The 17,108-nt window shown below is 36.7% G+C and overlaps 1 protein-coding gene across 2 annotated transcripts; it reads left to right on the forward strand.

Moving 5' to 3' along the window:
* The first annotated feature begins 1,038 nt into the window (after positions 1-1,038).
* Positions 1,039-12,817, forward strand: LOC117617684 (protein TSS). 2 transcript variants are annotated; one of them, XM_034347168.1, is made up of 25 exons: positions 1,039-1,352; positions 1,560-1,686; positions 1,798-1,859; positions 2,429-2,524; positions 2,849-2,921; positions 3,133-3,468; positions 3,560-3,627; positions 3,733-3,864; positions 3,991-4,032; positions 4,119-4,643; positions 4,756-4,913; positions 5,011-5,542; positions 5,631-5,693; positions 5,793-5,894; positions 6,407-6,724; positions 7,476-7,568; positions 7,683-7,784; positions 7,870-7,974; positions 8,213-8,346; positions 8,704-8,887; positions 9,184-9,315; positions 9,414-9,526; positions 9,940-10,027; positions 10,248-12,475; positions 12,584-12,817. In XM_034347168.1, the coding sequence occupies exons 2-24, from the start codon at positions 1,626-1,628 to the stop codon at positions 12,312-12,314; spliced, it is 5,586 nt and encodes a 1,861-aa protein (XP_034203059.1). In that variant the 5' UTR covers positions 1,039-1,352; positions 1,560-1,625; the 3' UTR covers positions 12,315-12,475; positions 12,584-12,817. The 2 variants fall into 2 exon arrangements, with proteins under 2 accessions (XP_034203059.1, XP_034203060.1); XM_034347169.1 differs by having other exon boundaries at positions 2,432-2,524; positions 12,584-12,704.
* Positions 12,818-17,108: the final 4,291 nt, after the last annotated feature.

Consider the following 17,108-nt stretch of genomic DNA (forward strand, 5'->3'; position numbering starts at 1 on the left):
TTTTATATGACTTATGGAAACGCATTACAAACGTATAGGTTTTTTTAAACCCTGAAGAAGTAGAACTATGGACTTGACAAGTTTACATTAGTAGTAATGAAATGATGCATACCAAATTGCTATTCGTTCTTGAGATTCTTCACTATAATTTTAAAAAAGAAAGATTTCATATATGAAATACTAAACAAATAAAATTAATTAGTAATGAGTGAGTAGTCAAACTCTCCGAATTTTTTGATATGAGACAACACTTCACATCATCACATGTTCCCGTACATGTGATAAAATTTCAAGCATAACGTGTGAACAATGTATATTGAGTGACGAGTAACATGCGCGGTAGTATGATGTTTTCAACTCAAAATCAATTGGCAACAGAGAGTATTTTAATTCATTCTAAGTCCATTCTAAATACTTTATGATGTATGACAAAACTTCTTATAGTGACTTAAATCTGAACGCATTAAATTGTAAACACTTTCAAGAGGGTACGGATCAAATTGTCATCTATTACCCCCCATGTGAAGTTTGATTGAATTGAATTAGGATCATACAATTACGATTCTATCAATCTGCGGTGGAAAAAAAAGAAGGTAATGTAATTTCTTTAAGGTACGTAACTATTCCTATCACTGGGTGGGTCCCATAAAAATACCAATCCCATCCCAATCCAAAGGGAAGAGAAGCAAGAAGAGATTCTACAAAACGTTTACAACAAGTTCAACGGCTGTGATTTTCTGATTACTCTTACATGGTATCCAAGTCTCAGTGGACCCAACAAGAAAGTGGGCCCCAAATTCCTCCTACATTACAAAGTGCAGCAGAAACGTCATTGCCAACACTTTCCCATTAGATATATATATATATATATATATATATATAATAAGAATTTCAAAATTCATTAAAATTAATAAATTAAATTAGAAAAATAAAATACATCCTACAAAAATGATAATTACTCTGTATAAGCCAGAAAGAAAACTGCCATAAAAAGCCAAATATTTCCTTCTTCTGACTGTTAAATCTCCGCCCTTCCTTCCTTATCACACACCCATCTCTCTATATCTCTTTCCCCTCTCCTATTTTTCCATCTCCACCTTTTTTCTTCTTCCTCTTCATCTCCATACAAACCTCTTTCATTGTTTCTGCTCTCCTCATTATCCGAACTCTGAACCTCACCACTCGGAGAGAGAGTGAGAGCTTTTACTCCTCTTATCTTCTTCATAATTACGGTTTTCTACTTGCATGGTTAATTGGTGCAGCTCAGTTTAATTATCTCCTATTCATTTCTGCTTCCTTCTGCATTAAAAAAAACTCCATTTTCTCTGGAAAAGCTTAATTCCACATACTTGGTAATCAATTTTTTTATTGGTTTTTTATTTTTGTGTTTTCATTTAATCTTCAGCTCAGCTGTGTTTTTGAAGTGTTTCTGTTTCTGAAGTGTTTCTCAGAATAGAAAGAAACACTTTTGAGATATTATTGGCTTGTGCTCTAAACCTTATCTTAATTTATCCATGGAGTATCTTGCATCTTACTAACACTGAATTAAACTTGTTCAGATATCTACTTAGGTGGGTAATTAAGGATATTCGAGTTTAAGCTCATTCATTCAAGAAAAGCTGAAAATGGCACCCAGAAACAGTCGTGGAAAGGGCAAAGGAGAGAAGAAGAAGAAAGAAGAGAAGGGTAATCAATCATTAATCTGTCTTCAAATTGCTTAGTTTAGTCAAACTAATCATTAGTTAAGCACCCGGATTAATTAATCTTTGTGTCGTTTCTTTCTTTCTGTCTCTGCAGTTCTTCCTGTTGTCATGGACATCACTGTGAACCTTCCTGATGAAAGCAGTGTTGTTTTAAAGGTTTGGATGGTTTCTAAATTCAGCTCAAGGCCCTTGTGGCTGCAATTAATTTATAACAAGTTCTACTATTAGCTTTGTCAACCTTGGCTAACTAAGTCTTGTCTTGTGACTTGTACTCTTTTGTAAGGCAGGAACGTTTTGTTTTTGTTGCTTCCAATTCACATGGGCACTTTTTTTTTTTTTTTTTTTTTCAAGTACAAGCAATTGTATAGTGTCAAAGTTGGTTCATTGGCCGGTTTCGAATATGTGCAATAGTCTCCAAACTATAGGCATCACTCACCTACTTCCATAGTAGAAGCTAGCTAGAAAGCCAATGTAATGTGCTTTTTCTTGTCCTTGTCCTTATTGTTATTGTTATTGTTCATACCAAGTTATAATGACCCAATTCACTGTCATATTCTGATTCTTTAAGGACAGAAGTACATTATGTTTTTTAGTTAATGCTACATGTATGGTATATATGAAGGTTGAATTACTTGCGCTAAGTAGGTTCGTATGTATAAATATGTGTCATATTATGGATATTAGCATTATTGAGCATGTAGCGAAATTAACATTGATATTCTCAGCAGGGAATTTCAACAGATAGGATTATCGATGTTCGCCAGTTGTTATCAGTGAACACAGAAACTTGCAATATCACAAATTTTTCTCTTACCCATGAGGTAATTTTCATTACTCACAATACTTCGTCGTGATCATCTTATTCTTGTTTATGTAATCTTATTTCACAACATCTGATTGGAGGAGAAAATGGCATGTAGTTGAAGACTTTTCATTTCATTGCCTTTGACAAATTAGGGCATTTAGTACAAGACCAAATCAAAAGAAACCCTAAAATCAATTTCATGTGGCTGAACGCCTAGCAGAAAAAGTTAGATCATAATCACGTTCGCGGTGATGACTTGTATAATTACCCATGATTTATTGCAAAGAGGCCACACAAAAAAAGAGTCAAACGACCATAATATCGTTGTCGTTCATTGCAGGTAAGAGGGCAGCGATTAAAGGATACGGTGGACGTCTCCGCACTAAAACCATGCGTCCTGACGTTGGTCGAAGGTAAATATTCAAAAAATAAACCCGACGTCGTTTTGTCTGACTTCTATGATCTGTCTTTATGGCCCGTTGGTCTTTAAGCAGTTTGAGGCCCATTGGGCTTTAGACAGTTTCAGGGCCATTGAGCCGAACGTATCCAGAACGTCGTCGTACCCGCGCTTCTTCTTCTTCCTCAATCAAATTTCTCACTCTCTGTGTGCTCTGTTTTTCTCAGAGGACTACGATGAACAGCGCGCAACGGCTCACGTCAGACGCGTGCTGGACATCGTGGCCTGCACGACGAGCTTCGGGGCTTCTCCTTCGCCGACGAAGGACCAAGGTCTTAAGCTCGATGCCTCTTCTACAGGCTCTGGTAAAAATGCGCCGGGTGCGCAGGATAAGAGCGCCAAGAAATCCACCACCACCAACACCTCCAAGTCTCAAGTTTCCACAGGAGCCGATAAGCGAGACGTGGCGGTGGACTCGGAGACCGAGATGAGCCACTCTTGCCTTAAGCTTGGTTCTTTCTACGACTTCTTCTCTCTCTCCCACCTCACTCCTCCTCTGCAATGTACTCTCTCTGTCCTCTTTATCTCCTCTACGTATGTATGTATGTATTTTATGACATAAAAATTGAGTGTAAATGCTGTGAATTGTTGCAGTTATTAGAAGGGGGACGAAACGACAAGTCGATGAGATTTTGCCCCAGGATCACCTCTTTTCCCTTGAAGTAAGACTTTCGTCTACGCAGTCTATGCACACACAAAGACACAATTTTTATTTTATTTTTGAGTTCTCAACATCCAAACACATCTTATGTTTTTGCAATGATCAGGTGAAGCTTTGCAATGGGAAGGTGGTTCATGTTGAAGCTTGCCGAAAGGGATTCTATAGCGTAGGGAAGCAGCGGATTCTGTGTCACAACCTGGTCGATTTGTTACGGCAGCTTAGTAGAGCCTTTGACAATGTTAGTAAGCTGTTGTTGAGTTTCTCAAGTGTTTATTTTTTCTCAGCTTAAGTATGTAATGCGTAGAGCAATTCAGCTTTGCAATTGTGTAATGATAATATGCGTATTTAATTTCTCATATTTCAGGCTTATGATGAGCTCTTGAAAGCATTTTCGGAACGTAATAAGGTATAGGATCATTCATTATGCTTTCTTATATGAGTGTGTATTTTCCCAGTTCTATGTTTGTAACTGAGTTTCTTGATCTTTTGCAGTTTGGGAATCTCCCTTACGGCTTTCGAGCAAACACATGGCTGGTACCACCTGTTTCAGCACAGACACCCTCAGTTTTCCCTGCTCTACCTGTGGAGGATGAAACTTGGGGTGGAAATGGAGGTGGTCTAGGAAGAGATGGAAAATTTGATCTGATACCTTGGGCTAACGAGTTTTGGTATATTGCATCTATGCCTTGCAAGACAGCCGAGGAGAGGCAGATTCGAGATAGGAAGGCATTTCTCCTTCACAGCCTATTTGTCGATGTCTCCATTTTTAGAGCCATTAAGGCTGTGCAGCATGTAATTGGAAAACCGGAATTGACTGGTTCAGTTCCAAACAGTGGAATTCTTTACACCGAGAGAGTAGGGGACTTGAACGTGACAGTTACAAAAGATGTTTCTAATGCAAGCTGTAAGGTAGATACTAAAATTGATGGAATTCAAGCAACTGGAGTGGATAAGAAGAATCTAGCACAACGAAACCTTCTAAAAGGGATCACTGCTGATGAAAACACTGCTGCCCATGTAAGTTATTTTCTGAAATAAATGTTGATCAATAAAAATTTTCTCCACGCTATGAGATTTATTTTGTAACTTTGGCACAGTTAGGTGATTCTTGATAAAATTATGCGTGCAGGATGTCAACACTCTAGGTGTTGTCAATGTCAGATATTGTGGTTACATTGCAGTTGTCAAGGTTGAGGGAAAGGAAACTAAGAAAGTCAGTTCTCCATCTCAAAGCATTGAACTCCTTGATCAACCTGAAGGTGGCGCCAATGCCCTTAATATCAACAGGTACTCATTAATTCATCTGTGGGTATTATGTAAAGATACGAACCTTTTGTTATGGAGTTTTGCTATAAGAGCCTAACTTGTACCTTGTTCCTTGCAGTTTGAGATTACTACTTCACAATACAACACCTTCGGACCAAAATAAACCGGCATCGCATATGCAAATACTGGAGCATGAAGAGCTTTCTGCTTACTGCGTTTTTGTTGAGGGGCTCTTAGAAGAAAGTCTTGCTAAGCTAGAGAAAGAGGAGCTAGATTCTGATAGTTTTGTGAGATGGGAACTTGGAGCTTGCTGGATTCAACACTTGCAAGACCAAAAAAATGCAGATAAAGACAAGAAACCATCAACTGAGAAGGCTAAGAACGAGATGAAGGTTGAGGGACTTGGGACACCTCTTAAATCCCTTAAAAACAGCAAGAAAAAATCAGATGGAGGCAATATCAAACTGCAATCTGAGAGCTCAAAGTCTCCTGCAGATCGTGTTGTTGGGGAAGCTGACAATGCTACATCCCCTTCTGTAGAGTCAAAGTTTGAAACTAATGCCAAAGAAAATGAGCTTGTGCTGACAGATATATTGTCTGACGCTGCCTTTGCTCGACTAAAAGAATCTGAAACTGGACTTCACTGCAAGGTAATATATAATAGGTGTCACAAGAGGCTTTACAACATTGGCTTATTTGTACTATACATCGTGAACTAATGTACCATGTACTTGACAGTCTCTGCAAGAACTGATCGACTTGTCTCAGAAGTACTACTCTGAAGTTGCTCTTCCAAAACTGGTAATGAATAAATATTTTTTTTGCTTAAAATTTCTTATCTTTCTGCATGTAAGTATTGTTATGGTGATTCCTGTTTCTAGAATTTATCATATAATACAGGTAGCAGATTTTGGTTCATTGGAACTTTCACCAGTTGATGGTCGGACTTTAACTGATTTCATGCATACTAGAGGTCTTCGGATGCGTTCTCTGGGGCATGTTGTAAGTTTTCTACTAATTTAGAGTTTTCGTATTTTAAATACATGCCCTGTATAATTCATCTACCTAAGAAACATTTTTGTTTGCGTCCTTACCTTGCTGGGTGTGCTATGCCCCATCTGAACTTTAATAATTTGACATGGTGTTCTGATTTTTGGAGGTTGTTTGTTTATGTGGCTTTGAAGTGTAATAAAAAAAAAACAAAAAAGAAAGAATATATGACAGTTTTCCCAAGATCTGGAGCTAGCAATCCTTTCATCATGTGTTAGTGGCTGTTAGGCAATGTTTTTTTTTTTGGTCTGAGCTGTTAGGCAATGTTAACCAGCCACTAATGTTTGCATAGCGTCAAATTTATAATGTGCATTATCCTTTTGCTTATATCTGATACTTGCATTATCTCTCATCTCCAAACTGGAACTCTCAGAAAATTTGAAATCCTACATGTAGGTGACGTTTGTTATGTTGCTTAAACAGGATGCCATATTGAAAGAAAATTGCCTTTTATTTCTTTACAGGTCAAGCTTTCAGAGAAGCTATCCCATGTGCAGTCCCTTTGCATTCATGAGATGATAGTGCGAGCATTTAAGCACATACTTCAGGCAGTGATTTCTGCCGTTGATAGCACTGAGAAAATGGCTGTGTCGATTGCTGCTGCCTTGAATCTTATGCTGGGGGTTTCGGAAAATGAAGAATTAAATAAGCCATGCAATGTTCATTCCCTTGTGTGGAGGTGGCTGGAGGTATTCTTGCGAAAGAGATATGGATGGGATCTTAGCAGCTTCAACTACGACGATGTGAGGAGATTTGCGATTCTACGTGGATTATGTCATAAGGTATGTAGCATGTCAATGAACATTAGCTTTTGGAGATGGCCCACATTCTTTAATACTGTCTTTGTAAATTCACACTCTAGTTTTTAAGCTTGTTTGTTGACCATGAAGCTAGCAAATATATATCTATATATTAGGAACAAAATATTTCCATTACAAACAGAGTAAACCCGCTGTCTACTGGAAATACATAAAATACCTCTAAACAACTAGCTGCTAGAAAATTTAACGTTGCAAAGCATCTAAAACTAAACAATGTGTTAAGAAATAACGACCTGGCAATCCGCATGAATAAAAAAGAAGGGCGTATCCCAAAATTCAGAGGAAATCAGATCCCCAAAGTGAACTCATGATGAAGGTTGCAACTAATGCCTCAACTTGTTTGTCACGCCAATCTTCATAGATTACTTTTGACAGGTTAAACTCACTTATCAAAGTCAGGTAAAACTCCTATGTAACCATCAATGGTCATTACCAACCACTTTGATGAATCCTTCCAATCGTGAGTTTGCAATAAGTATTCTCCTTCCTGGCTCCAACTTTTCTCTAAATGCATTGATTTCTATAGTATAATTATCTATGATGTTAGATTATACATACATAGATCAGACTAATGTCTTATTGAATTTGAGGATAATCATAAAATAAAAATGATCATCAATCGTGTATTTAATAACAAGTATTTTGCATATGTACTAAAATATGAACACTGACATTTTGTTCTCTCTTTCCCCTTCCCCATCCCCCAAATTAGGTGGGTATTGAGATGGTTCCAAGGGATTTTGATATGGATTCTCCAAATCCATTCCGAAGTTCAGATATTGTCAGTCTAGTCCCAGTGCATAAGGTGAAGACTGGACATAAAATATTAAAAGCATTTTTTTTCTATTCTATTGAGTCTCAGAAGTTATTAGAGTGTGCCCATATTTTGTAATTTAACCTTTTAATCTGCTGTTTTCAGCAAGCTGCTTGCTCTTCGGCAGATGGTAGGCAACTCCTTGAATCATCAAAAACAGCTTTAGATAAGGGGAAACTTGAAGATGCAGTTGCATATGGCACTAAGGTATGTGGACTGGTACCAGAAGTTTTTCTTTCATTCCTTTATTTAGTATTCTATTTAGTTACCTGCTGTACTTCGGCATTTTCAGGCACTTGCAAAGCTGGTAGCAGTTTGTGGTCCATACCATCGAATGACAGCAGGAGCTTATAGCCTCCTTGCTGTAGTTTTATATCACACTGGAGACTTTAATCAGGTCTGTTGTTATCCCTTTTATTTTGGTGTTCCTGTGACATACCTGAGGTCAATTCTGTTACCTTTCATGACCAATCATAGATTAAATTTGGGGGTTGGCTACATATATCCTTTCATACTTTCATTCTAAAAGGCTTCTTGGAACAACATGCGCAAAAATGTGCAAAATATGTAAAGTTTCCCTTTCTTTTGGTAAAGGTTTCATGCCATGGATGATCAACAGTTTGTTCCAATTACAGGCTACAATTTATCAGCAAAAGGCTTTGGATATCAATGAGAGAGAATTAGGGCTTGACCATCCAGACACCATGAAGAGTTATGGGGATCTTGCTGTGTTCTATTACAGACTTCAACATACAGAGCTGGCTCTCAAGTATGTTTTTTTCTTGTTTAAGGTGATATCCGTGTATATAAATCTTTCACAGTTTGCATGTTCAGTGGAATCTGTGTTCTGTGTGATGATGTCAATGGTTGCTCTCATGATCTTATTGATGCATGCTGTTGGTTTGTTTGTCTTTGTTTATTTTACTATTTTTGTTCAAACCTGCTTTGTCTTTTTTACTCATTCGTTCTTGAAGTTTTTCCATTTAAAGGAAAAGAAAACAGGAAGATAAAATAGTCTAGACTCATAAGTCATAACTGCATGATGCATAGTCTCTTCATTTATTAGTCCAAGTGTTTCTGATTTACTTTTTCCTACAAGTATAAGCTCACAATTTTTTCTGATCAGGTATGTAAAGCGTGCTCTCTATCTTTTGCATCTCACATGCGGACCATCTCATCCAAACACTGCTGCAACATACATCAATGTGGCTATGATGGAGGAAGGCCTGGGAAATGTACATGTTGCCCTCAGATATCTACACAAAGCTTTGAAGTGTAACCAAAGGTTACTCGGCCCAGACCATATTCAGGTTTTGTTTTTGTTCATTTATTTGTTCACTAATTTATCTATGTCCTAAAGTTCTAACTTTCACAATATTTGAGGTAAGATGATAGATACAGTTAGTGCCAAAAATGAGGGATCAGTTTGTAACAACTAACAAGTATACCACCAGTGAAACTTTACATGTTCTATGTGTTCACAGATACCCCACTAGAAAACTTATTCAGGATAGTAAATAAATTTTATTTAAGACAGTAAATTTAACAATTTTTTATTATTTTTATATGTTTGAGAATTAAACATTTTAATGTTAAACCTCTCCAGACAGCTGCAAGTTACCACGCTATTGCAATCGCACTCTCATTGATGGAAGCATATCCTTTAAGTGTTCAGCATGAGCAGACAACTTTACAAATTCTGCGAGCAAAGCTTGGCCCAGATGACTTACGTACACAAGTATCCTCCTCATCTTGTCTTAGGCCCCCTTTTTCTTTTTTAAAAAAATATCTCTTCTGAGGATTAATCATTCTAAAATGTTTTAACAAACACTGCAGGATGCTGCTGCTTGGCTTGAGTACTTTGAGTCCAAGGCTTTTGAACAGCAAGAAGCTGCAAGAAATGGGACTCGAAAGCCTGATGCATCTATAGCCAGCAAAGGCCACCTAAGGTTTGATAGCATTGTCACTGTTAATATGGAACTTTATTTAATCGCCCCAGTTATAATGTACTTATTATTCTGCTTTGATGTCTAACCACACAATTGTAATTTTCAACTACCAATGAACTTAAATTGTTGATTGTGGAAGTGCAAACATGAGGATGGATTGTAAAAGGTGAACCTTTTACATGCCTACAAGTGTCATTTGTCGAAACTGAACTTGAAATTGAATATATTCCTTGTGGATTTTCTAGTTGTGAGAAATTACATGATTCTTCTAAGTATATTGGTTATGTTCTATTGTTGAATACAAAAGATTGTCTGGCTGAGATTATTTAGTGGATCATGTTTAATTGAATTTCTTCCTCATAACATGCATATCCTTTCTAATACCTTTTTTATTTTTTCACTAAAATTGGCAGTGTATCAGATTTGCTTGACTACATTAATCCAGTTCATGATGCCAAAGGGAGAGATATGGCAGTAAAGAGGAAAAGCTACATAACGAAGGTACGTTTGGGGCCAGGTCATTTTGTATTGTGGTTTTTTTTTTTCCCTTTTTTCTGTTTTTTCTCTTCGTTTACTTTCTTCCCCTTCTTGAAAAATAGAGTTTTGGTTGTGGTTATGAGTTTAACAGAGCTACACATACTACTACAAGAAGACTCACTTTCTTTCAACTCTCTATTCTCTTGTAACGCACCTGATCAAACTATTTCAATTTGTTGTGCAGTTGAAGGAAAAATCCTACCAAACTATCAGCTTAGAAAGTTCTGATGACTCTTCAAAAGAAACCACTAAAGAGGGTTCAGATGAAGAGACACATATACTTGAACCAAGAGATAAAACAGAGGCCATCCAGGAGAACAGCCCTGCTCCGGTTGAACCCCAGCATGTCGTGGAAGAGAATGCAGGACAAAATCAAACTGTTTTTGATCAGATATCTTCTGAAACACAAGTTGAAGGTGAAGATGGCTGGCAATCAGTTCAAAGGCCTAGATCTGCTGGCTCCTATGGGAGGCGTCTGAAACAACGGCGAGCAACTATTGGGAAGGTGTATAGTTACCAGAAGAAATATGTAGAAAGTGACATGGACTATTCTTCAGCAAAAAATACTAATCAAAACAGTAGGTATTACCTTGTGAAGAAAAGGCCAACATCTCATGGAAGTTACGCAGAAAACACTGCAAATTCCTCTCAAGGTACTAAGTTTGGACGGAGAACAGTTAAAGCTGTAACATACAGAGTAAAGTCTGTGCCTTCGTCTGCCAAAGTAGTTACAGCAGAGCCCTCTAGGAATGACGGCAAAAGTTTCAGTTCTCCATCAGAGCTCAGTCTAAACATTTCGCCACATGGCACTGCTCCAGTGAAAAATTCTATAGTCAGTCTTGGAAAATCTCCTTCATACAAGGAAGTAGCACTGGCTCCACCAGGTACTATTGCGAAAATGCAAACTGAGTTGCCCCATAGCAACGTTCCAGATAACCAGGAACATGGTGTTCAAATACATGAAGAAGAAACAACTGAAGTCAAAGGAGATTCCAAACCAAACATAACTGGGTTAGAAAATATACTTGAAGAAGAGAAGGATTCCGTATTGGTTACAACAGACCACTTACTAGAGGAAACTGGAGCTGCTGAGAAGAAAGGAGAAATTAATTCAACGGATGCAAAGGATGATATCTCTTCACTGAGGATGGTTGAGTGTTTGGATGGACAAGGATCCAGTGGGGTTAAGATTCATGAAGTGGTAGATGATAAATTACTAATAGATGGAGTGCCAAAATCTATGGGTTCTCCCACGAAGGGAATCTGTGAGAAGGATCCATCTGGCACTTGTGAACTGCATGACTCCATCTCCACTTTGCAAGGTGTAGAGGATGCTGCAAATTCAGTTGACACTCGAGGGCAGCCAAGTAAGAAGTTGTCTGCGTCGGCTGCTCCATTCAATCCCTCACCATCCGTGGCACGTGCTGCTCCGGTTCCCATGAGCATCGCAATACCTTCTGGTGCGGGTCCTGTCCCAACTATTGCTCCTTGGCCAGTAAACATGAATCTTCATCCAGGGCCTGCTACTGTCTTATCTACACCAATGTGCTCCTCCCCTCATCACCCATACCATTCTCCTCCTGCCACCCCGAACATCATACAGCCATTGCCTTTTATGTACCCTCCTTACAGTCAACCCCAAGTAATCCGAACCGGTGCCTTTCCTGTTACCAGCAGTGGGTTTCATCCAAATCATTTCGCATGGCAGTGTAACGTGAACCCTAACATACCCGAGTTTGTTCATAGTGCAGTTTGGCCTGGCTGTCATCCAATGGATTTCTCTGCCCCAACACCTGTTGTTGAGCCGATTTCTGATCCCCCATTGGAGTCAAACTTTCATAGTGATGATTCTGGTCCTGTTCTGCCAGTAGACATTGATAATGTGGGGGAAACTAAGAAAGAAGTCAATCTTCTGACATCAGAGCCAATGAGTAATGCAATTGAGAGTGTAAAGGAAAATGGTCCAAACCTTTGTGGGGTTGAAGATGCTCAGAATGAACCAAGTGACAGCCCAAACAGAAAAGCTGGAAGCAGCAGTGAACGGACAAACGATGGAGAGAAAACCTTCAGCATTTTGATAAGGGGAAGAAGAAACCGAAAGCAGACTCTGAGAATGCCAATAAGTTTGCTCAGTCGACCATATGGCTCACAGTCTTTCAAAGTCATAAATAACAGAGTAGTCAGAGGGAATGATGCTACCAAAGCCACCAGCTTTCCATCAAGTGAGAATTGCACGGCAACTGCTACTTAACACCCCTAATTTGCTTTTGTTACCCATCAGCTGCAGCAAGATTTTTGAGCAAAAAAAGTGGGATCAAAATCTTCTTTTGCATTATATCCAGAAGTGACAAGAATCAATTGATCTCTTGTGGTCAGTTTCTACTTACACATGCTTCTCAAAAATGAATTCAGGTTAGTGGTCTGCTTACACCTTTGTTCTAACAGTTTATTGTTATCATCATTATATTATTAAGATTAATATTTATACTTGGTTTTCTTTTTGGAACTGTCGATGTGCAGGTTTTACAGTAGGAAGCTTAATTTTGGAACTTCTGCGGGACTAATTTATGGGATGACAATTTTGGTTCATCACATATAAGAAATTTTGTTATTTTGAATTTTCAGACCACAGCATTCAAAACTGATATCACTTCTTTTGGTTACAATAAATGGGATTTTCATTTTTGATTTGGATCTGTTGTATATGACTTAATTATTTTTCTCCATTGTCCAAGTTGAGATTCTTTTGAACTCTTTTCTTCCTTCTTTAGCTTTGATGCCTTTTGTCACTCTTAGCTCAAAACAAGCTCACTTAATTACTGGTTGAACGTTCAGGTCGTTTCTAACCCTAAACTATAAACCCTAAAATCTAATAGAGGGGTGCCAACATAGAAATGTCAAAAGTACAAGAAAATTCAACATAGAAAAGTCAAAAGTACAAGGTAAGAAATTATGCAAGAGGCACATATTGTTTGGAATATATTCAATATATATATTTCGTTAGGTTGTATGCATGTACCTTCTTTGGCACAAGAAAGTTTTGAAAATTCTTGTATGATTTGGAACCTATAAACAAAGTCTATTTTTATTTCGTTAAAAAAAAAAAAAAAAAATCCCTAAAGCATTTGGTTACTTTGTTATAATATTTGGTTAAAAAACCGTAATAATGTCTTACATGGATTAGCCCAAAATAAAGAGAAAAACTCCGATGTGTTCATAAGCGAAGGTGCTCTTCTTCAACCCTCAAATGATCCATCAACACTTCTTCAGTCAAGAATTTTGAAGCTTGTAGTGTAATACATATCTTTGTCAGGTAATACGAAGATAAAAGTTTTTATTTTGAAAAAAAAAAAGATATTTGAATATTCAAACAGTATTGCCGAGCGGCTATACTTTTAAAATATATTTATATTTAAAGTGTATAGACGCGTGGCTACTCTTTAAATATACTCGAATGTTTTAAAAGTATAGCCGCGCGTCTATACTGAAGTCCTTTAAAAAAAAAAAAAAGAATTTAAAGCATTATCCATTACTATTACATCTTTACCCGAGTCTCTATTGTCCGTTTTTGATTTTTTTACTTTTCCACAGTTATTACTCGTATAAAGAATTTAGAATTTTTCATTTTAATACTCGTATTATACACGTACACATATTTTTCAATACTTCTTCCGTTTTCCATACACGTCTTAAAGAATTCGTAAAATACACATTTAAAAAATAATAAAAAATATAATACACGTACGTACATATTTGTCATGTTTAATGCACGTGTTTTTATTTAAAAAAATCAATTATACACACAAATTCACATATTATACACATAAGATTTATGGGCGTAAAAGTAAGAGGTGGTACTATTTTTCATGTAAAGTGTTGTTTGAAAAGTGAAGCAATTACCAAGACAACTCCAACTCAGAATGCAATTCTCTACGACATATAATGTTTGCAGTTATAGAATTTAATAGCATTCAAGAGAACGAGGTAGATCAAGGCAAACATTCCCTGGAAAAAAAGAAGGAAAAATTGAACTCTCAGATTCAAGATAGATTTGTAGATGGAAAGAGGCCTTGGAATTACTGCAGGAAAAAGATAAGATTCGGGTGCCTAATTGCTAGCAAGGTCATCTTTTTAAAAGTACAGCCGGGCGGCTATACAGTGGGTCCTTTTTTATTTTTTTAATCAATATTATAGCCGTCTGGCTATACTGAAGCCCCTTTTTTTTGCCCTCCTAATTTTCGTTTATCTATAGTAGCAGTTTAAAGCATTATACATTACTATTAGGCCTTTACCAAGTCTCTATTGTTCGTTTTTTATTTTTCACTTTTCCACAGTTTATCTGTGTAAAGAATTTAGCATTTTTCCATTTAATACTCATATTATATACATACATATGTATTTTTCAATAATACTTCTGTTTTCCGTACACGTTTTAAAGACTCGGTAAAATTTACATTTTTTAAAAAAGAAAACGTACAATACTCGTATTATACATGTATGTGTGTATTTCTCATATTTAATACACATGTTTTTTTACAAAATTTTCAATAATACACATAAAATTCACGTATTATACAAATAATTCTCACATATTATTGAATAAAAATAATGTATATTAAAAAATTATATAGTGGCCCGATTAATATCTAGTTGTGATATATATATATATATATATTAAAAATAGTACAACCGTGCGGCTATACTCGGTGTTCTTAATTATTATTTTGAAATAGTATACCCGCACGGCTATACGGCTTTGACAGGTGCCGCCTAGGTGCTGTGGACTACTCTGTTTTTAAACAAAAAAGTAGAGCCGCCCGGCTATACCCCATTTTTTTTTTCGGAAATAGTATAGCCTCACGTTATGGGGTTTTTTGTTTGTTTGTTTTAATTGCCTTTAATAAATAATATAGCCGAGCGACTATACTCTCTCTCTCTCTCTCTAGAGCAAAAGACAAAGAATGTGAAACATTTAAAATACCAAAAAATGCCCCTGGTTAATTCAAACATTAAGAATTTAAGAATTGAAATTATTAATTAAATGAGGATAATATAGTAAATTCATTTTTTTCATATTAAAAAAAAATCAGATAATAAGTCCTACTTCTATGGAACATAATTACCTATGTTATCTTTTCTGAATTCTTAAAAAAAAAGAAAAAAAAAAGAAAAACAATTTGCACATGCTTGAGCATGTGCCAAGGGGCTGGTATATATATATACTGGGATCTTTCTTTTTTCTTTTTTTTTTTAATATAAATTTTTTCTCCAATTTTCATTTATAGATAAGAGTCGTTTGTAGCATTATCCATTACTATTAGGCCATTATCCAAGTCTCTATTGTCCCCTTTTAATTTTTTAGTTTTCCAGAGTTATTATCAGTATAAAGAATTTAACACTTTCACGTTTAATACTATATTATACACGCATGGACGTAATTTTCAATAATATATATGTGTTATGTACACATCTTAAATACACATCTTAAAGACTCGGTAAAATTCACATTTTAAAAAGAAGCAAACGTACAATACTCGTATTGTACATATAAGTATGTATTTCTCATGTTTAATACACGTGTTTTTTTACAAAATTTTCAATAAGACACAAAATTCACGTATTATACAAATATTTCTCACATATTATTGAATAAAAATAATACATATTAAAAACAATTTATAGTGCCCAATTAATATCTATAAAGTATAACCTAATGCAACTAGGAGGGTGCTTTTTTCTTAATTTTTGATTTATAAAAAGGTATAGCCGTGCGGCTATGCCTCTTAAATATGATGTATTTAATAGTATAGCCTCTTAAATATGATGTATTTAGTAGTATAGCCATGCGGCTATACTTCGTGAAAGATCATATCAACACTGCCGCTGTATCGCATGTGCCATTCCACCATTATTCCTTGATGCATTAATTCTATGCCGTGGTGCTTCTCGATAACGTTGTCCACTACCGTGATGACAATAGCTCTCTCCATGGTTTACATTCGGGTGGTTTCTTGAAAGAAGAAGTATAGCAAGCTTCAAGGGCACGACGTAGAATGGAAGAGAGTTATCTAAAAGCTTCAAGATTATCTCATATTATCTCAGGGAGAGGAACTCATTTAGTAGAGGCACTCTTCTTCTTTCTTTTGGTAGCAGATTAAGGGCTTATCTAGTATAGGGCACTATAAGTAGTTGGATGTAAGAAAAAAGGCACCGGAGAAAATATTTGAGATCAAAGGAGAGCTTCGTCCACAGAACAAATGGGCAGTTAAAAGGTATAATAGCAGGGCGAACAGTGCTCTCTGTTTGTGTTTTTGGGTGAATACTCTCTCCAGTGCCCTTTTTCTTACAACCAGCTATGAACAGTACCCTCTACTAGATAAGCCTTTACTTTGCTACCAAAAGAAAGAGGAAGAGTGCCCTCTACTAGATGAGTTCCTCTGCCATAGATAATATGAGATAATTGTGGGAGCGATTTTCGTTCCATGGGAATATTCTTCTAAGATTTCGTATTCCCCTTCGTCTTTTCTTTCTCCCTACAAAACAAATCGGAATAAGAGAACCACACCCCGGGGGTGTTGGCCAAAGGCCATCCGATGCCTAAGTTAGTTCAAGTGTTTGTAGGAAAACAATAGCTAACAGAAAGGGTACGAAGTTGTATATATGGTGTGAACCGGGTAGCCGGAACCGTGTGTGGTGGCCGGAGCCTTGTATGAGAGAGAGAAAGAGTATGACGGCTAGGGTTTGTGAAAGATAATTTCTGCAGAGTTTCATAGAGGAATTTAGACGTACCTCAACCCTTGTGTGTAACCATGTATTTATAGAGCCTCGTAGGGTTAGAGTTTGGAGAAAAATAACATTGTAATGAAAGTTGTGTGTGTCTGTGACTAATGCTAACAACATTGAAGTTGTGTGAGTCTGTGACTAGTACCAATAACATTGTAATGAAAGTTGTGTGATTCAACAATGTAAAAAGCGATGTTTCTATGAGGGAGAGACGCACACTAGTGTCACTCCTCTCAATCTCATTGATTCCGTTCCGCCCCCA

The sequence above is a fragment of the Prunus dulcis genome, chromosome 2 (genome assembly GCF_902201215.1).
Source record: "Prunus dulcis chromosome 2, ALMONDv2, whole genome shotgun sequence".
In the NCBI taxonomy this organism is placed as follows: domain Eukaryota; kingdom Viridiplantae; phylum Streptophyta; class Magnoliopsida; order Rosales; family Rosaceae; genus Prunus; species Prunus dulcis.